Source organism: Chionomys nivalis, chromosome 9 (genome assembly GCF_950005125.1).
Source record: "Chionomys nivalis chromosome 9, mChiNiv1.1, whole genome shotgun sequence".
Taxonomy (NCBI): domain Eukaryota; kingdom Metazoa; phylum Chordata; class Mammalia; order Rodentia; family Cricetidae; genus Chionomys; species Chionomys nivalis.
Window position 1 is genome coordinate 46,243,897 of NC_080094.1, and position 20,551 is coordinate 46,264,447.

General features: G+C 39.7%; 1 protein-coding gene across 1 annotated transcript in view; it reads left to right on the forward strand.

Moving 5' to 3' along the window:
* The window catches only part of Anapc1 (anaphase promoting complex subunit 1), an 80,470-nt gene that overhangs the window by 55,576 nt on the left and 4,343 nt on the right, over positions 1-20,551 (forward strand). The window contains exons 36-47 of the mRNA XM_057780389.1: positions 439-529; positions 639-692; positions 1,974-2,167; positions 3,493-3,579; positions 6,071-6,188; positions 7,399-7,476; positions 7,970-8,037; positions 8,897-9,035; positions 11,324-11,410; positions 12,858-12,953; positions 17,503-17,698; positions 19,376-19,510. Of these exons, the coding sequence (XP_057636372.1) occupies positions 439-529; positions 639-692; positions 1,974-2,167; positions 3,493-3,579; positions 6,071-6,188; positions 7,399-7,476; positions 7,970-8,037; positions 8,897-9,035; positions 11,324-11,410; positions 12,858-12,953; positions 17,503-17,698; positions 19,376-19,510 (1,343 nt within the window). The remainder of the gene's footprint in view (positions 1-438; positions 530-638; positions 693-1,973; positions 2,168-3,492; positions 3,580-6,070; positions 6,189-7,398; positions 7,477-7,969; positions 8,038-8,896; positions 9,036-11,323; positions 11,411-12,857; positions 12,954-17,502; positions 17,699-19,375; positions 19,511-20,551) is intronic.

Genomic DNA, 20,551 nt, shown 5'->3' on the forward strand with positions numbered 1-20,551 from the left:
GTGTGTGTGTGTGTGTGTAAAACTCAGGAGGTAGAGGCAGGAGATCAGGCATCGTCAACTATATAAGTGAGTTCAAGGCCACACTGGGACGTGTGAGAACCTGTTTCCAAAAAAAAAAGAAAGAAAGAAAATGGAAATTTAGTTGTACTTTCTCCTTTTCATTCTTTCCATGGTAGGGGGAGACTTTTAAAGTTTTTCTTCTTTATAGTATATGAAAGAATGTCATGTAAGAGGCATGCTATATCAGTAAAGGTCACATGATCTTCTGCAAAAATCTACAGAAATCTGCTGATAGGTTAGGGCCTTCTTTAGCACTCTAGAAGGCTGAAAATTGCTTTGGAGAAGATGAATATTTATTATTTTTATTCCAAGAGCATATGTGATAATGGATTTTTAAAGGACAATAGCAACATTATGTTTTCTGTAATCTGTTTTCAGGCAAGCACACGTCTACATAATTGCAGGAGCCTGCTTGTCTCTGGGTTTTCGATTTGCTGGCTCAGAAAACTTATCAGCATTTAACTGTTTGGTGAGGAATATTTTGGCGTGTGCTGCTGTGCTGTGAGCTCTCCTTCTGTTTTACTATTAAAGCCTTAAGATTCCACTTTTAACTTTCAATTTTTCTTTTCTTCTTCCAGCATAAATTTGCAAAAGATTTTATGAATTATTTATCGGCACCCAATGCTTCTGTAGTAAGTCTTTTTTTCTTCTTTCCCCTATTTGGGAATAAAGTAAACAAAGAAAATTTCATAAGCCTGAAACTCATGGGTTGTCAAATACCTTTGCTATTTGAATTATAAAGGAGATTTGAAGCACTATCATCTTTATGTTTTGGTTTTAAGATACTAGATTAGGTGAGAATATGGTTACCCTTGAGACTCTGAATAACACGGGAGGATGAATGTGTTTCTATTTCTTGTGACAAGAGAATAAATAAGAGAGATATAATATTTGTGGATTTTCATACTTCATATTCTTTTATGTTACCGAATACTTAAAGTTTCCTTCATGAAAAAAAAAAACAAAACCAAAAAGTCTAGGGAAGCAAGACTGAACTCTGTGCAAGCCCACAGGAGGCCTGCCCCTTTCTGAATGGTGATGGAGGAGAACAGATGGAGAGGAGGGTAGATGGGAAAGGAGAGGGGAGGGGAGGGGAAGCTGGTTGGTATGTAAAATAAATGAAAAAAAGTTATTAAAATTAAAAATTAAAAAACAATCTAGGGAGTATACAGTTGTTCTCAAGACATTGTCCCCCCCTCCCCCAAAGAGACTGCAAGATTTTATTTCCTGGTTAATAACACAGACCCACGCAATTGATTTTATAATATGAAAAAATTAGAAATATCAGAAATTCCCGAAGTATTTAAGTCATGGCATTTTCATGTTCTTACATATTGGATGTAGCAGAACCATTGCTGTATAGTTTTTTGTGTATAAAAATTGCTTGTAAGTCACTAAGAGGGTTAGCATATGTGGTGGTGTCTGCTTTTCATCTGTAAATGTATGTATGTATGTATGTATGGGGAAGACTTGTTTTTAAAGATTTGTTTATTAGGTATACAGCATGTTTGCCTGCAGGCCAAAAGAGGGCGACAGATCTCATTACAGATGGTTGTGAGCCACCATGTGGTTCCTGGGAATTGAACTCAGAACCTCTGGAAGAACAGTCAGTGCTCTTAACCACTGAGCCATCTCTCCAGCCCATTTTTTTTTTTTTAACTTATTTAGGGAAGATTTTCTGAGAGAATGATGTCTGTAGGGATAATGTCAGTTCTCAGTGGGTGGTGCATTGTTAATTTATGATGCTATATTTTTAAACTCTTTACATTGAATTTATATTTCATAATCAGAATATTCATTTTTATAAATTTAGTTTTGAAGTTACAAACATTTGTAATCTTCCAATGTCAGATATTTTGGTAATTAAGAAACTCAATTACAGCTAATGCAGAGTCATGTTTTTGTGTCACCAGACAGGGCCCTACAACCTCGAAACCTGTCTGAGTGTTGTCCTGCTGTCTCTTGCCATGGTGATGGCTGGCTCTGGGAACCTGAAGGTGTTGCAGCTCTGTCGCTATCTGCATATGAAGACAGGTGGAGAGATGAACTATGGTTTCCACTTGGCCCATCACATGGCCCTGGGTCTTCTCTTTTTGGGAGGAGGAAGGTAATGAATTTGTTTTGTTTTGTTTTTCCTTAATAAAAAGAGTTGATGAGAGAGATCTATAAAAGTGATTTTTGTTTCTTTTACTTTTAAAAGTACATTTTTCTGTTGTTGGCCTTTTTCATATAAATGTTGGAATTTGCCATTTTTCATAGTAAGTAACCTGATAAAACATTAATTAGACCTGCATTGACTCTTCGTCAGTTGCAGAGGGTTGACTTCTCTTGCCATCTTCTCTTTTATCTGTAGCTTTACTTACTTATCTGATGTCTGTGACTTGGTCAACTGCTCTAATTTCTGAGTTATATAGGCTTATTTTCACCTCTCTTAGAAGTATAAAAAAATTAAAATTTGGAAGTTAGAGATAATGAGGAAGATGTGCATTTTCCTTTTATGTTTTGTGACAGTTGCTTCTTTCTAGTAGTTTAGGGTTATGAATGTTTAAAGCTGGAGCTACAGCTCAGTCATAAAGTACTTGCTTATCTGTACAGGACCCAATCTCTGAATTGTTGCAACAGCAATAAAAATTAAAGAGCCAACAAGAATGGGTAGAGGGATGTTAACTATCAAAATTCTTTTTATTTTATGGTTTTTGAAATTTCTTTGTTCCAAATAAGTCCTATTTTAATATGGCTACTTGCTTTTCTTTCAGATTGGATTACTTTTCTTCATCTCTGTTTCTGTCTTTATTTTTTTTAATATTTTATTTTTAATTATGGTTTATGTGTGTCTACGGAAGGGTTTATACACTTGAGTTCAGGTTCCTGTGTCAGTTCCCCTGGAGCTTGAGTTACAGGCAGTTGTGATTTGCCCAACATGGGTGCTGAGGGCCAAGCTTGGGTCCTTTGGAAGAGCAGCTCACACTCTTAACTGCTGAGAAATCTCTCCAGCCCCTGGCATTGCCTTTTAGTGATTGTTTTATTTTTAAATTGTTATGTTTTCTGTAAGATTTATACTTACAACAGCCTGTACTGTTATGTTTAATCTCCAAGTTTCTAGTGTTAATATCTTAATATTCATCTTTGAATTTTGATTTATCAAAATGATAAAGTACCTCATTATCCTTACTCTGTTGTTTTAGGATAAACCTTGCTTCTTACTCCCTGGGTTGCATTGTGACATTTGTAAAATGTTACTTTTTTTTTTTAATAGTAGTCATTCTGGAAATGATGCAGGGATTGACTGTAAAGAGATGTATTCACACCAAGGATACACTTTGTTTATCAAGTATACTTTGTTACAAAACCCCACTGTGCTGGCTCAAGAATGCCTGGAAGATATAAGCATGGAAATTAGTAATGTCTGTCCCCACTGAATTTGCTCTGCAGGTACTCTTTGAGCACATCTAACTCGTCCATTGCTGCTCTTCTCTGTGCCCTTTACCCACATTTCCCAGCCCACAGCACTGACAACCGGTGAGTCCTGTGCATTGCTTAACACTGTTTCCTGAGTTATCTGAGGGCAGTTAGTCTGTTTTGCTTTCATGGGCAATTGCTTTGATTTTGAACTTACCTTCCTGGCTAAATCTATTAAACATCTCTTTCAAAGTATTAGACTAGAAGAAAATTCTGGACATCTGATACCTGATTATTCTTACATCTTTGAAAGTTGTGAACCCAAATGTAGGCCAGATTGAGTTATCTTTAGGTACAAATTTATCATACAAACTTTAGTAGCCAAGGGAAGTTGGCTACTATGTGTATATACACATATATATATATTTGTTGTAAGGAGACTGCTTGTTGATTCCAGGCTGCTCAGCCCTGAAATAACCACACAGAAACTATATTATTTAAAACACTGCTTGGCCCATTAGCTCTAGCTTCTTATTGGCTAACACTTATATCTTAATTTAACCCATTTCTAGTAATCTGCATATTGCCACATGACTGTGGCTTACCATAGGGTAAAGTTCTGGCATCTGTCTCTGTTGGGGCTACATGGTTTCTCCCTCTCCACCTTTCTTCTCCCAGCATTGAGTTTAGTTTTCCCTACCCACTCTCTGCCCTGCTCTGCTATAGGCTCAAAGCAGTTTCTTTATTAACCAATGGTATTCACAACATACAGAGGGGAATCCCACATCATATATTTATATATACTATGTTTTCTGTTAAGATTATTTAATTCTAAGAAAAAAAACTTAATTTGCTTTAGTGGCAATGTGAATTCCTTCTTTAATATGATAGCTGAGAAGTTTTGTGTAAATGGTATCAAAAAGACAAAAATCGAGACCTATAAAAAATAAAACAATTTAGAAGTGACAGGAAACAATAGCCCCAGGAGTCTTATGAAGCAAGCAGTGCAGAGAGCAAGCGAGCATGTAAAGCACAAGAATGACTAGCACGTCCTTCTCCAGGAAAGTGTTCAGGTAAAGGGTCCTCTTTTGTGCATTGGGAAAGAAAATAGCTCTTTTTTTGTTTTGTTTTATTTTTTGAGACAAGATTTCTCTGTGTAATAGCCCTGGCTGTCCTGGAAGTAGCTTTTGTAGACCAGGCTGGCCTCTAACTCACAGAGATCAACTTATCTCTGCCTCCCAGTGGTGGGATTAAAGGCGTGCGCCACCACGGCCCGTCATTTTGTTGCTGTTTTTAAGTTACTAGTTTTGTGTGTGTCCTATGTCCTGTGTATGTGGAGGCCAAAGATCAACCTTGGGTATTATCTTCATCTGTCACTCTCCATTTTACTTTTTGAGATAGGATTCCTACTGACTATAGAGCTTGACTGGCTGGCCACCAAGTCCCAGAATCCCAGGATCCACTTGTCTTCACTTTCCTGGCACTGAGGAGTCACAGGTGTATGCCTCTGCACCAGGATGTTAGTTTTGGGGAACTAACACAAGCCTTCATATTTAAGCCATGTGCACTTTACCACCCCACTGAGTCATCTCTTCAACCTCGTTTTATCTTTTTTTTAAATTGTAATTTCATTTCATTACTCTTTAATAATGGTATCTAAAAATTAAGCGTTTGTGTTTGGATTCTAAAATGTAATTTGTAAAGTTAAAATTTTTTTTTAAAGATTTTATTTATTTATTATGTATACAACAGTCTGCCTCCATGTATGCCTGCAGGCCAGAGGGCGCCAGATCTCATTACAGATGGTCGTGAGCCACCGTGTGGTTGCTGGGAATTAAACTCAGGTCCTCTGGAAGAACAGTCAGTGCTCTTAACCGCTGAGCCATCTCTCTCCAGCCCTAAAGTTAAAATTTTTAATGTGAAAATTCAAAAACAGATATACACACACATTGCCACTCTCACCCCTCAGTGTTTTACTTTGTATGTTAGTGAGTTGTGTGATTGTTTGTATGCAAGGATGTATACAAGAGAGCTTTGCCCTCTGAGAATTGACTGGTGTCCTTCCTTCCCTATCAACCCTGAATAAAAAAACTACAGCATGTCCCTGAGATAGGTGACGAGGATGATTGTGTAGAGAAGCCAGGAATGGTTGAATGGAACTGTTGTTTTAAGGCAGTTCAAGCTCCATTAATAAATATTTTCTAGTTAAGACATTCCTTGTTAAACTTTTTTTCACCTGTGAACTCAGACCAAGAATTCTTGGACTAAAGATTACAAAAGTAGTTTCTTAGAATTTCTTTATGCGCTTTGGGGCCTGCAAGAGAGCTCAGTAGATAAAGGTGCTTGCCACCAAGCCTGATGCGTTTAATTCCCTGTACCCACATGGTGAGAGACTAACTCTTTTAGTTGTCCTCTGAGCTCTGCATACAGGTATCAGATGGGCATACACACAAGTGTAATTAAAAAAAAAATTAAACTAGAATTTCTCTGTACTTTTAATTCAGTTTTCCATCTTCATTTCAGATTCTTGATAGGAAGGTATTTGTCATCCCAGCATCTTTTAGTCTGTCAGCAACAGTGATTGTCACTTCTCTATGTTTTCTGTGCTCAGGTATCATCTCCAGGCCCTCCGGCACCTCTATGTGTTAGGTGCAGAACCAAGGCTTCTGGTACCTGTGGATGTGGATACAAACACACCCTGCTATGCCCTTATAGAAGTTACTTACAAGGTAACTGTCCCTGTCATCTCTGTAGGCCAGATTATTTTAAAACATTTTAGCAAAAGGTGATGATAGTAAGTTGAACAGTCACAAAAAACAAAGCTTCCCAAATTGCTGTTCACTGCCAGGCTCACCCTCATGTTTGGGTGTAGTTTTTGGCATCATCAGCTGTTCTTTTGTCCTTACAGCTGATCACCGGGAAATGCTCCTCTTAACTTTATGTGGCTAATTAAATTGTTCTGCAGAGTCATTTGGGTAAGAATGATTCTTAGTTTGATTTTGCTGAACATTTGAAATCCCTAAATTGTGTATTTCAGTGATCTTTCATTGGCATGCACACACAGATTACAAACCATGTAGTCAGTACCAAATTATTAAATACTTCTTTTTGTCAAAATGTGCTACACTTTGAAATGTGAAAGTGAGGTGATGAAGTCATATTCCTGAAGGAAATGAATAGCCGGGCATGGATGCAGTGATAACATGTGATAATTGGAGGGGTATGTGGCATGCTGGAGTGTTCTTATCCTGTTGAAGAGTTTGGAGCAATTGTCACAGTGGAAACTAGGCTGAGAAACGGCACTTGTTCTCAACATGTGTTTAAACCCATGGCTTAGAAGCACAGCCCTTAGGTTTGCTGCCCAGTGAAAGTGTTGATGGTGATGAATGCTTCATAATAGAATTTAGGCTTGAGTCTTTTAAGATTTGAGTATTAAGGCTGTAGCTATAGATCAGCCCTAGAATGCTTGCTTGGCATGCATCAGGCCATCATGGACTTAGTGTAGCACTGCCAAGCAAAAAGACTATCAGAGGGTGTTGGGTTTCTTTTGCTGTGAAGACACAATGACCACTGCAATTCTTATAAAGGGAAACTTTTAATTGGGGTGGCTTGCAGTTCCAGAGAATTAGTCTGTTATCATGGCAGGACATGGCAGCAGATATGGTGCTGCTGAGAGTTCTTGATCTGCAGGCAACAGGAAGTGAACTGTTTGTCACACTGAATATAGCTTGAGCAAAGGAGGCTCTCAAAGCCCACCCTCATGATGACATACTTTCTCCAAGGCACACCTCCTAATAGTGCCATTCCCTTTGGGGGCTATTTTCTTTCAAACTACTACAGAGAGGTTGTGTTGTTTCCTAGTAAAGTGCAGACCATGAGCAAGGGGAAGGCACAGAGTGACCATTTGGCCAATGCTAGTTGTGTTTTATCTTTGTAAAGGGCACTCAGTGGTATGAACAGACCAAAGAAGAACTGATGGCTCCAACCCTTCTTCCAGAACTTCATCTGTTAAAGCAGGTGAGTTGGCGTGACTTAGGTGGTCTGTCTAGGGGTAAATTAAAACAATTGCATAGCAATAAAGGTGTCCCCCTTCTCTCTATTTAAGAAAGCCGCAACAGGGCCGGGCGGTGGTGGCGCACGCCTTTAATCCCAGCACTTGGGAGGCAGAGGCAGGTGAATCTCTGTGAGTTCGAGACCAGCCTGGTCTACAAGAGCTAGTTCCAGGACGGGCTCCAAAGCCACAGAGAAACCCTGTCTCGAAAAACCAAAAAGAAAAAAGAAAAAAAGAAAGCAACAGCAAGAGGAATTTTTATGAAGGATAGAGGAGGTCTTATCTTAGTGGTCTTTACTAATAGACTGTGTCTTTTCAGAACATGGTTCACATCCTTTTTGTAAGCAATTGGATCTTGTTAACCTAAAGGTGGCTCATTGCAGCCAAGTCACTATTTCCTTTAAGAAACATGTTCAGTTTGCCAGCTTTGAATGACTATGTTTACATTTGTTCTTGCAGATGAAAGTTAAAGGGCCAAGATACTGGGAACTGCTCATAGATTTAAGCAAGGGAGAACAGCACTTGAAGTAAGTATACTGAATTCTCACTTTTGCCTTTCTGGCAGTGCATAGAAGTCGTCAGGGAGGTAAAAGTCTAGATTAGGGTCTGAGAATTGTTTGTCATTCTTTGATCTCATCCAAGACAGCATATAGGGTATATTGAACAGTGTGTTCTATATCTTTGAAGCAAGATTTGTTTTAGAATGTAAAAGTGTTAATTCGAGTGTCAAACTATAATGTTCACATATGTTCATTGAAAAACTAGAACGTTATTTTACTTTAGACACGGGGTTTCTGTGGGTACAGTACGATTTGGTTTAAAGGGGACTTTTTATAACTACTGATGCTCGTCAGATGTCTTCTCTTGCTCCCTTTAGCTATTGTTATAACTAACAAAAGGAAAATAAATTATATGCAAGTAATTATTTTAGCATTTTAATAATTTTATACCTTGGGAAATGTGTAATTTGTTTAAATTCATAAAGGTTTTGAAAAGCACGTAAAAGTTTCATAGTTTAGTCCCAATTGTGCCATCTTATTCTGCAGTAGCTAATTTCTATTAGTTTGGTCTTAGATTACTTAGTATTTTCTTTCTATTGAAGTTACTACATCTTTAGTATTTGCTGTGTCTCAGGCATATTGCAAGGGACACAGGAACCGCAATTTTAGCTAAGATCCCGAGAAGCTCAGTCTTGAGCAGGTAAAATCCCATGAATCCCAGTCCCACAGAGCAGTGGAGCTGCAGCCTCACTTACATAGTGAATAATCCTGCCAGAGAATGGAGAAGATGTCCTCCCCTTTGAAAGTGGACTGGAAAAAGCTAGCTTCAGCAGAGAACTACCATTAATACTGCCTGTAAAGTCATCTTTTTCTCTCTCCGCCCCAGGTCCATTCTTTCTAAGGATGGAGTTTTGTATGTAAAACTCAGGGCAGGCCAGCTGTCCTATAAAGAAGATCCAATGGGGTGGCAGAGTTTGTTAGCGCAGACTGTTTCTAACAGGAACTCGGATGCCCGAACTTTCAAGGTAGTGTTGCGTTTCATTTAGTGTCTTCTTTTATTGCTGTAGATTGTAAAACCTAATCGACCATGATTTCCACTGCTTTCTTATGTGACCCCTATAATGAAATAGGGACAGCCTGCTAATATTCTATGTACGACTTGTATTTAGTGCCACATATAATAAACTTCCACACCACAAGCAATGTTTGGTTTAATTATTTTACTTGCTAGTCCCTCAAGTAGAGAAAGAAATTTGCTAGTTAACACTTGTTATTCCCCCCTCCCCGCCCACACCCCCTTCTTCCTTTCTTTTGGCAGTGTTTCAGTATGTTGACCAGGTTGGCACCACTTCTCCCTGGTTCCCCTTTACTCTTTATCTCTAGAGGCTGAATCATGGCTTTATACATGCTAGATTAAATGTTTTACCATGAACTATAACCCCAGCCTTGACCTCACGTTGTGATTCCCTTGCCCTAGTCTCCTGAGTACTGGGATTATAGGCATACACCACCATGCTTGGCTATATTCCATTGGGTAGGGGAGTCCATTTTTCAGCCATCATTTGTTTCTTTAATCTTGATGAAAATGAAATGATACAGCATGAATCTTGATTTTTAATTTATTATTTCATAGTATTCATTACCAGTACAGTAGTATTTAAAATGAAGAAATAGTTAAAAGTACGAGTTAAAATTCAATACTGTGGAGGGGTCAGTATATATTTTATGTTCTAGAATTCTTTTCCATCATTAGAAATGTGTTCTATAATCCAACATTAAACTTGGGAATTAATTTAATCTTAGTTTTTAAGCATTTCATGGGCAGATGTACTTGGGGCTCATATAGCAAGGATGTGTCAAGTTCAGCAGTTCAGGACTAGGCACAGAACAGCTCTCCTTGTCCCTGAGTTAGGAGGTAGCGGATTACTGTAGTTCAGCTTATACCTGATCTGAGAGCAGTCAGTTGACATTTAGCCTTTCTCATAGTTACCAGTTGCAAAGTTATAAAGTCTCCCAGTTTTGATGTCGGTGTGTTGTTGTTGGCAGCAATCAAATATTGTCTCTGGAATATTTTGAAGAGTTGGTCTGTGTTTTTTTGGTTTTTGGGTTTTGTTGTTTTGTTTTTTAGCTTAAATGAGCACTATTTTTTTTTTAAACTTGACACATATATGAAAAGCTATTTCAATTTATAGGGAAAATAGATAATCATAACTTACTTTTGAATATTGAAAGTATATAGAAATTAAAAGAAAGCTCAGTTTCCTGCCTGCTACGAGTTTAAAATATGAACCTAAATTGGAAATACTCCATTTTCAGTCCTGAATATTAAGTGGTATACTGAGGTTTTTTCCTACTATTTTATTGTAGTAAAGTGCACAACATATAAAATTAGTACCTTAGCTATTTTTAAATGGGAACTGTTTCTAAACAATAGCAGATACAATGTTGACATGTAGCCATCATTAGAAGAATTACAACTTACAGACCTAAGCTATCCCTATCAACATTAGCTCTTTTGCTAGCCTAGGCAGCAGCCCCTTTGGCCTTTATGTCTGTGTGAGTAGTTCTTCTAAGGGCCTCTTATGTGAAGGATCATAGGAACTATCCTTTTGTGGTGGCTTCTGGTGAGTGAGACAATGAGACTCCTCTTTCCTTATTCTTCCCTACTACTTGGACTCTTTCTCTGTCTGTCTGTCTGTCTATTTTACATCCCAGCTACAGTTTCCCCTCCCTCCTCTCCTCCCAGTCCCTTCCCTCGACCCCTTCTCTCCCTGTCCCCCTCAATCCATTCCTCCTCCCTTTCTGTTCAGGAAAGGGCAGGCCTCTTATGAATGTCAACAAACATGGCATATCAAGTTGCAATAAGACTAAGCACCTCTCCTCATATTAAGTCTGGACAAGGCGACCTATTATGAGAAATGGGTTCCGAAAAGCCAGCAAGAGAGTCAGAGACAGCCTCTGCTCCTGCTGTTTGGAGTCCTACAAGAGCCAAACTACTCAACTGTCCCGTATATGCAGAGCTGGTTGTTCTTCGGTCTCTGTGAGCCTTTAAGTGCTTGTACTTTTAAGCAATCTTTAGTTAGACATGGAGGGAGGGAGGAAAGCCTTTTGTGGGCAGTTTATAAGAAAGAAGACATGTTTACTATTGGTGTTTTGGTAGATCATCACTTCATATTAGCTTATGTAAAAGCTTCTTGAAGCAGCTTCCTAACAGAGGAAGCTTTTTGTCCTGTGGAGCATTGTATGAAAAGAGTGAGCAGAAAGGGGAGTAGCAGTTGGTTATCTCCCTTAACTGTTTGGTTTTCTTTTTTAGCCAGAAACAGTTTCATCATTCACTTCTGATCCGGCGCTTCTGTCATTTGCTGAATATTTCTGCAAACCAACTGTGAGCATGGGTCAAGTAAGTATTATATGGTTTGCTGGGCCTCAGGGCAAGACTCTTATTAGTTCATCAATAGACAACCAAAGACACCTGTGATATTCATATCTGCCTTTGAGATTGATGATATCCTTCACGTTGTTACATGTTACAATTAAATTTAGTACCTTTCTACTCAAATAGGAGAAAAAGGTTACAATTTCTAAGGTATTAGCTTTGATGGGTGATGTTTCTTGTGTCCATTCTTGAAAGAATTTGTTCTCAGTGTTTTAGCACCATTCTTGGTTTTGTAAATTTTTAGTGGTTTTGTCTCCTTTGTATATTAACCCTTTCTGTTTTTCACACAGCTATTCTCTTCAGAATTTCAAAGGTGTCTAGTGACCTTTGTTCAACAAATTGTTTAGATATGGAAGAGTGTGTAGGGAACAGTGGGATGATTCTGGTTGAAGCCTGTTGTCTGAAATTGTATGTGGTCTTGGGAAGAATGTCCAGCCTCCCTAAGATGTGGCTTCTTCCAGAAAGATGTTTAGATGCTGCCTTACAACATCACTGAGTGCTGAGCAAAGGAGCTGCATCCTCACTGCACAGTGCTTTCCCCTCACCTCACAGTTTTTTTTTAATATTTATTTAAATAACTTATTTTCATTTATTTTACATACCAACCAGTTTCCCCTCTCCCCTCTCCTCCCATGCTCTCCCCTTTCCCATCTCCCCTACCCCCAAGTGCACAGGTATATCCATCATTTGGATTTGTAGATGAGGAGACTGCTTACTTGAGCCATCACACACCCAGGTTCACACAGCTAGTAAGGACTAGGGTGTGCGTTTGAGGCCAAGGAGACAGCTCTGATAAAGCCTGTGCCTTCCTTTGCCACTACCACTCCTTCCTCTTTCCAGCCCCCACTGCTGGATTTGATTCTGAGACCTTGTTACACTTACCTGTATGCTGTTTATCCTTGCCTCTTTGTTGGTCCACGCTCCTATGTGTATCCCACTACTCCCGGCCGACTGAAGGCTTGTCTCTGCTGTGTTCTCACAGCATTTTTTCAAACCCTAGATTGATCATGATGAGATCACGTGCTGTTTTCTCGCCTTCCTTTTCTGGGTTTTGACTGCTGTGGACTATGACTTTTTTTTTTTTTTTTTAAATATTTATTTATTATGTATACAATACTCTGTCTGTGTGTATGTCTGCAGGCCAGAAGAGGGCACCAGACCCCATTACAGATGGTTGTGAGCCACCATGTGGTCCTGGGAATTGAACTCAGGACCTTCGGAAGAGCAGGCAATAGCTCTTAACCTCTGAGCCATCTCTCCAGCCCCTGAACTATGACTTTTTATAGAGAGTAACTGGTTTTCACTGTTTACCACGGAGCTGCAGAATAGGCATTGTAACTGCTCCACAGTTGTTTCTTGAGTTGATTTTGGAACATGCTTTGATGTGCTAAAAAGTGCTTTTTCCCCATAGAAACAGGAGATTCTGGACCTCTTCTCTTCAGTACTCTACGAGTGTGTTACTCAGGAAACCCCAGAGATGTTGCCTGCCTACATAGCAATGGATCAGGTATGGTTCCAAAGTTGTTTGTGTTCTGATGTGATTGATCCTGTATTTCAAATGACCTACTTAACAGTGTGGGAAGTTCCTATATATTCCGTTTTTAGTTTCTTGCTTGCTTTTAGCCGTCTTAGCAGGGAACCATTTCCAGTTGACAACTCTATGCTAACGCACAGAGGCCGGGCTGGTGCTAGCAGGAGTGCTCTCTGGAAGGCTGCCTTTCTCTTAGGAGTTCCATGTCCCTTTCTGTCTCCTTCTGATGTGGGGAGGAAGAGATAATTTCTTCTTTTGCTCTAGTGTTCCTGCCATCTGTTGCCTCCTTTCTGGAAAACTTCTTTATAGGAAGGCCACAAATGAACAGTAGGTGAGCCATATGTGCCCCAGTGATTGCTTGAATATGAAATCCACCTCCTTGGCCAAGGCTGCAGGAAATTTGAGAACCAGGAATTGGTAATTTAGGGAGATGGTTTGTAAGTGCCTAATAGGGGCATGTAGAACATAATGCCTGGGAGCTTTCCTGAAGCATTGGCCTCCCATCAGAGTTATTGTTGATACAGCATTCTCACATCTCATAGTTTTTCAGACCCAAATTTGCAATTAAGCCAAGCCAATAGTTTTTTAACCTGGCTAAAATGTATCTGGGGAATCTTAAAATACAGATCTTCAAATCCTGTTCTATACCTACTTAGTTGAATCAGGGTGGGAGAGGGTGGTGTAACATCCAGAACCTATAGTTTTAAAAGTCCTCAGAAGAGTTTATATATTAGCAGTTGGGACTCTGTCTCATGCCAAAGAAATAGTCTTTGATAGTCAAAATGATCTGCTGGGTATCTGAGTAGAAAAGCATTTAGGCAGGAGATAATTCCCCAGGCATGAAGGTCGGTGTCATATGTAGAGTAGTGTTGCACAGTCCCAGAAAGCTGCTACAGTGTGGGCCCATCTCTTGTCGGTTGCAGAGAGTGACTGTGCTGCTGTGCTTGCGCTTTGCTTGCTGCCTTTCTTGGTGTAGTAGCTGAGCTGTGTTCTTGGTTGCTGGTTCCCTTCCTTTTTAAAGCTCCAGGAACTCTCGCCCTCTCCCACCTAGAGCAGTCTCCATGGATGAATGTCTCCTCTCGTGGTAGCCTTGGTACCTTTATAGGTAATTCTTTTTTTTTTTTTCTTTTTTTTTCCTTTTATTTATGTATTTATTTATTTATTTATTTTTCTTTTTTTTAATAATTAATTAATTTAATTATTAAAGATTTCTGCCTCTTCCCCGCCACCACCTCCCATTCCCTCCCCCTCCCCCAATCAAGTCTTCCTTCCTCCTCAGCCCAAAGAGCAAGCAGGTTTCTCTGCCCTGTGGGAGGTCCAAGGACCACCCACCTCCATCCAGGTCTATTAAGGTGAGCATCCAAACTACCTGGGCTCCCACAAAGCCATTACATGCAATAGGATCAAGAACCCATTGCCATTGTTCTTCAGTTCTCAGTAGTCCTCATTGTCCATTATGTTCAGCGAGACCGGTTTTGTCCCATGCTTTTTCAGTCCCCGGCCAGCTGGCCTTGGTGAGTTCCCGATAGATCATCCCCATTGCCTCAGTGTGTGGGTGCACCCCTCGCCGTCCTGAGTTCCTTGCTCGTGCTCACTCTCCTTCTGCTCCTCCTTTGGATCGTGAGACTTCAGTCCAGTGCTCCAATGTTGGTCTCTGTCTCTGTCTTCTTTCATCGCCTGATGAAGGTTAATATTCAGGGGGATGCTTATATGTTTTTCTTTGGGTTCATCTTCTTATTTAGCTTCTCTAGAGTCACGAATTATAGTCTCAATGTCCTTTATTTATGGCTAGAAACCAAATATGAGTGAGTACATCCCATGTTCCTCTTTTTGGGTCTGGCTTACCTCACTCAGGATAGTGTTTTCAATTTCTGTCCATTTGTATGCAAAATTCAAGAAGTCATTGTTTTTTACTGCTGAGTAGTACTCTAATATGTATATATTCCATACTTTCTTCATCCATTCTTCCATTGAAGGACATCTAGGTTGTTTCCAGGTTCTGGCAATTACAAACAATGCTGCTATGAACATAGTTGAGCATATACTTTTGTTGTATGTTTGGGCATCTCTTGGGTATATTCCCAATAGTGGTATTGCTGGGTCAAGAGGTAGGTTGAACCCGATTTTCCTGAGAAACCGCCACACTGCTTTCCAAAGTGGTTGCACAAGTTTGCATTCCCACCAGCAATGGATGAGAGTGCCCCTTTCTCCACAACCTCTCCAGCAGAGGCTATCATTGGTGTTTTTGATTTTAGCCATTCTGACTGGTGTAAGATGGTATCTTAATGTTGTCTTGATTTGCATTTCCCTGATTGCTAAGGAAGTTGAGCATGATCTTAAGTGACTTTTGGCCATTTGAACTTCTTCTGTTGAAAAGTCTGTTCAGCTCAGTGCCCCATTTTATAATTGGATTGATTAACCTTTTACGGTCTAATTTCTTGAGTTCTTTGTATATTTTGGATATCAGACCTTTGTCAGTTGCGGGGTTGGTGAAGATCTTCTCCCAGTCAGTGGGTTGCCTTTCTGTCTTAGTGACAGTGTCCTTTGCTTTACAGAAGCTTCTCAGTCTCAGGAGGTCCCATTTATTCAATGATGTCCTTAGTGTTTGTGCTGCTGGGGTTGTACGTAGGAAGTGTTCTCCTGTGCCCATGTGTTGTAGGGTACTTCCCACTTTCTCTTCTGTCAGATTCAGTGTGTTTGGACTGATATTGAGGTCTTTAATCCATTTGGACTTGAGTTTTGTGCATGGTGATATATATGGATCTATTTTCATTCTTCTACAGATTGACTTCCAGTTTTGCCAGCACAATTTGTTGAAGATGCTCTCTTTTTTCCATTGTATACTTTTAGCTCCTTTATCGAAAATCAGGTGTTCATAGGTTTGTGGGCCAAAGTCAGGGTCTTCTATTCTATTCCATTGGTCGACTTCTCTGTTTTTATGCCAGTACCAAGCCGTTTTCAGTACTGTAGCTCTGTAATAGAGTTTGAAGTCAGGGATGGTAATGCCTCCAGACAATCCTTTATTGTATAAGATTGTTTTGGCTATCCTGGGTTTTTTGTTTTTCCATATAAAGTTGATTATTGTCTTCTCCAGATCTGTGAAGAATTTTGATGGGATTTTGATGGGGATTGCGTTGAATCTATAGATTGCTTTTGGTAGAATTGCCATTTTTACTATGTTGATCCTCCCAATCCAAGAGCAAGGGAGGTCCTTCCATTTTCTGGTGTCCTCTTCAATTTCTTTCTTCAAAGACTTAAAGTTCTTGCCAAATAGATCTTTTACTTCCTTGGTCAGAGTTACCCCAAGGTATTTTATGCTATTTGTGGCTATCGTGAAAGGTGATGCTTCTCTGATTTCCCTCTCTGCTTCCTTATCCTTAGTGTATAGGAAGGCAACTGATTTTTTGGAGTTGATTTTGTATCCTGCCACATTACCAAAGGTGTTTATCAGCTGTAGGAGTTCTTTGGTAGAGTTTTTGGGGTCGGTTATGTATACTATCATATCATCTGCAAATAATGAAAGCTTAACTTCTTCCTTTCCAATACGGATCCCCTTGATCCCCTTATGTTGTCTTATTGCTATTGCTAGAACTTCAAGCACTATATTGAAGAGGTATGGAGAGAGTGGACATCCTTGTCGTGTTCCTGATTTTAGTGGGATGGCTTTGAGTTTTTCTCCATTTAATTTAATGTTAGCTGTCGGCTTGCTGTAAATAGCTTTTATTATATTTAGGTATGCCCCTTGTATCCCTAATCTCTCCAAGACCTTTATCATAAAGGAGTGTTGAATTTTGTCGAATGCTTTTTCAGCATCTATTGAAATGATCATATGGTTTTTTTCTTTCAGTTTATTTATATGGTTGATTACATTGATAGATTTGCGTATGTTGAACCAGCCCTGCATCTCTGGAATGAAGCCTACTTGATCATAATGGATAACTTTTCTAATGTGTTCTTGGATTCGGTTTGCCAGTATTTTATTGAGAATTTTTGCGTCGATGTTTATGAGTGAGATAGGCCTGTAATTCTCTTTCTTGGTTGGGTCTTTGTGTGGTTTTGGTATCAGGGTAACTGTAGCTTCATAAAAGGAATTTGGCAATGACTCTTCTGTTTCTATATTGTGAAATACATTAAGAAGTATAGGTACTTTATAGGTAATTCTTAAGATCCATAGTTAGCCCTCTGCTTCACTGGGATTCCTGTCTGATCCTGTTGACATTGTACTTGACCTCTTTCCCAGAGATTTATATACCAGTGGATCTTCCTTATTCAGAACTGCTGAATGACCTTGACCTTTGTTCCTTTTACTTGGAAGTTGCCTTCGTGTTGAAGAAAGTCGAGCCACACCAGGGAAGACTCATTATTTTGGTCAACTGCATTTTAACACCCCGTGGTTCACCATAGCCTTTTGCTGATCTTGTCAGCATTATTTTAAGCATACCCTAGAACGCAACACTGAAAATAACATGATTACAACATCATACCATTTCATTAAACAAACTGTTCTTTCTGTTTCCTCACACAGGCTATAAGAAGTCTTAAAAAGAGAGACATGTCAGATACATCTGATCTTTGGCAGATAAAGTTGATTTTAGAGTTTTTCAGTTCCCGAAGCCACCAGGAGAGGCAGCAGGACCCTAAGCGAGGTCTCTTTATGAACTCTGAGTTCCTGCCTGTGGTGAAGTGCACTATTGATGCCACCCTGGATGAGTGGCTGCAAGGTATGGTGACACAGTGCCCTTGTGCTTTTAGGGTACACTCGACTGAGGCTTCTCTATTCTAACAGTTCCCATTGGCAAACAAGGTAAACCTGAGCATAATCTATGGTTTGATGAGTTAAATCCTGGTTAAGTCATTTAAAAATACATTTACCTGCTTTAGGAATGGGCTTATGGAATGAGTCAATGAGATCTTGTGGCCATGGCTCAGCCAGGAAAAGTGCTAACTTCAGAAAGAAGGAAACTGTAAAGTTACTCATAACTCTCAGAAGTGATGTGACTGTGGGAGTGCAGTTGATATATTACTTGTACATAAAGCTGACTGACTGCAGCCAGTTCCTGGATTTTCATATCCCTTTCTTTTCATTCAGCTCTTCCTAGCAAATAGCTGACCATGACCTGCTTTGCGTACATACAAACCCTAGACCTAGTAGTAACTGTGCTTTACTATTTAAGCTGTCCTGCTGGGAAATAGCTTCTGACAAACAGACTGTAAAGCAGCTTGTGGGGAGTGAATGAAGAAAGCAGCTGTGTGAGCACTGCCTTTCCATTTACCAGATGCTTCTGTGTAGCTTTGAAATGTTTCTGATAGGCATTAGACTCACCATTTTTTTTGTGTGTGTGTGAAAATGCTATAGAATAGGTGTCAGTGTTTTCTTTCCATTAAATTTGGTATTTCAACACATGTAGAGAGCCTTTGTTATTGGGAAGAATGCCATTAAGGCTTATCAAATTCTCAGAGGAGTGTAAAGTGACAGCCCATTCTTAGCATAGTGCCTGGTTGGTCTTGTTGCTCTTTAGGGTACTTGGTGAATTCAATTTTCCAAGGATCTTTAGGTCTCTTATTTGTTTTCTCAAATTTTCTTTTTGGTTCAAATGTCTGTCTTATGCCTGTAGCAGAAGACTGAACTGAATTTGATTTAAATAATGAAGTTAGCAGTAAGCCAGTATTACTAGAAACACACAACTAAGACAGGTTTAAGAGGTTCCTTAATTGCTGGGGCTTCAACTTTTACCCCTAAAGTTCCATTTGCTACCCACTCTGTGGTCACTTTATCTCCTCATATTGTACAGCCAGCAATTACAACTTTCTAGTTTTTCATGATGCTCAGAGAGAGAAAGGAGTTGCTTTTAGGAACCTTGGCATGAAGATAGGGTCATTCCTGTCCCAGAAGCAAATGTGGCATTGACCATCTCATCCCGTTCCTCAATCCACCCCTCCTTGTTGCAGAGAATGTCTTCACTGAATGGCTGCATCTTGGTTACAGACATGTTTTTGTACCTGTGCTCCAGACCTACCACACTAGAAACTCCAGACTGTGTCAGACTGTGTTTCAAAAGCTCTCTGATAGGCATTGGAATTTGATCATTTCCAACCAAGAGTAAATAGAGTCTCTCCTGACCTTAAGTCATTCTCCTTGAATATTATACTGAAGGAAAAGAATTGACAGTGGGTGTTTGTCACCATGTAATCTCATGTATTTGTGTGTATTGTCTCACCTCCTCAGCACTCTAAACTGGGTGGTTTTATCAGGCCACTCTAGCCTCTGTACTGTGCAGCACTGCCTGGTTTGTGCCAGGGGCTAAGTCTGCACTTTTGAAAGAGTACTAAAAATAATCCTTCCCATTTTTCTCATCTCTGTTCTTGGTCCATTTAACTCCTCTTGTGTCCTCTCACAGCGGGAGGTGATGCGGCTGTGCATGCCTACCTCAGTGGGCAGCCTGTTGACAAATCTCAGCTAAACATGCTGGCCTGCTTCCTGGTCTACCACTCTATGCCAGCACCACGACACTTGCCGCCTCTGGGACTGGAAGGTAATTCCACCTTGACCCTCTTTTCAGTACATGCTCCCACCAGTTTCTAGTTAGGGAGACACTCCTGTGAGTTACATTCTCCAATGCAGCGCTCATCTTTTGTCTTGCTTTGTGTTTGTTGAGAATGCTTTCTGAAAATAGAACAACAAATCATATACTTTTATTTCTAAAAAAAAAAAAGTGTTTTTCAGAGTAGGACTATAAACTAAATGTGTATATTATTCTGTTATAATGAATGAAATCTGTATGTGTATTTAAGTTATATGGATTGAACTCAGGGTCTTGGGCATGGCTGTCAAATTCTCAACCTGAGCTATATTTACAGAAGTTACTTCATTTTTCTTAGAACTTTTTAAGGTTTCCTAGTTTTTAAAAGTTGTATGTAATCACAGTTTCTGTTACCCTAAAACTTTAAAGCTACAGGTACTTAATTTTCTAGATCTTTACAATTTTACATTAAGAAGTATAAAAAGTTGAGTGAAGTGAGTTGGAATATGGAAACAGGCTCTGAGTTTGTCTGATCTATTCATGTCATGCTTAAGTTGATATTCTGAGGATGAAAAAATATTTTTGAGAAGGGGAAGGTTGTTTGGATAGTGTTTAATCACTTTTAGCTTAATGCCAGTACTCATTTATGGAATTTAGGAAGCCTCAGACACGATAAACAGACTTCTAATTATGGCCATGAGGAATTGCTTGTATTTTGTGGCCTCTTCTATGGAAACAAACACAGAAAGACAAATACATAAAGTAATGGCTTGGTGTTATCCTTGATGACTAGATTGTTTGAGAGGTTCTCAGCTGTGTTGGGGAAAGGGAACCTTAAGGACCTTGAGTTATGTGAAGGAGATGAGGATACAGAGAAGACTAGGGAGCTAGAGTTTGCAAGATGGGCATCAGAGAGGAGAGGGCTGGGGAGGAGCAGAGGGCGGGGCTTCAGAGAGGAGAGAGCCTTACAGAAAATGCCAGAGGGTGGGGTTTTAGAAGAGTCACTGGCCAAGAAGTTGCAGGTAAAGGAATTTCCTGGAGGGAAGAGCTTGC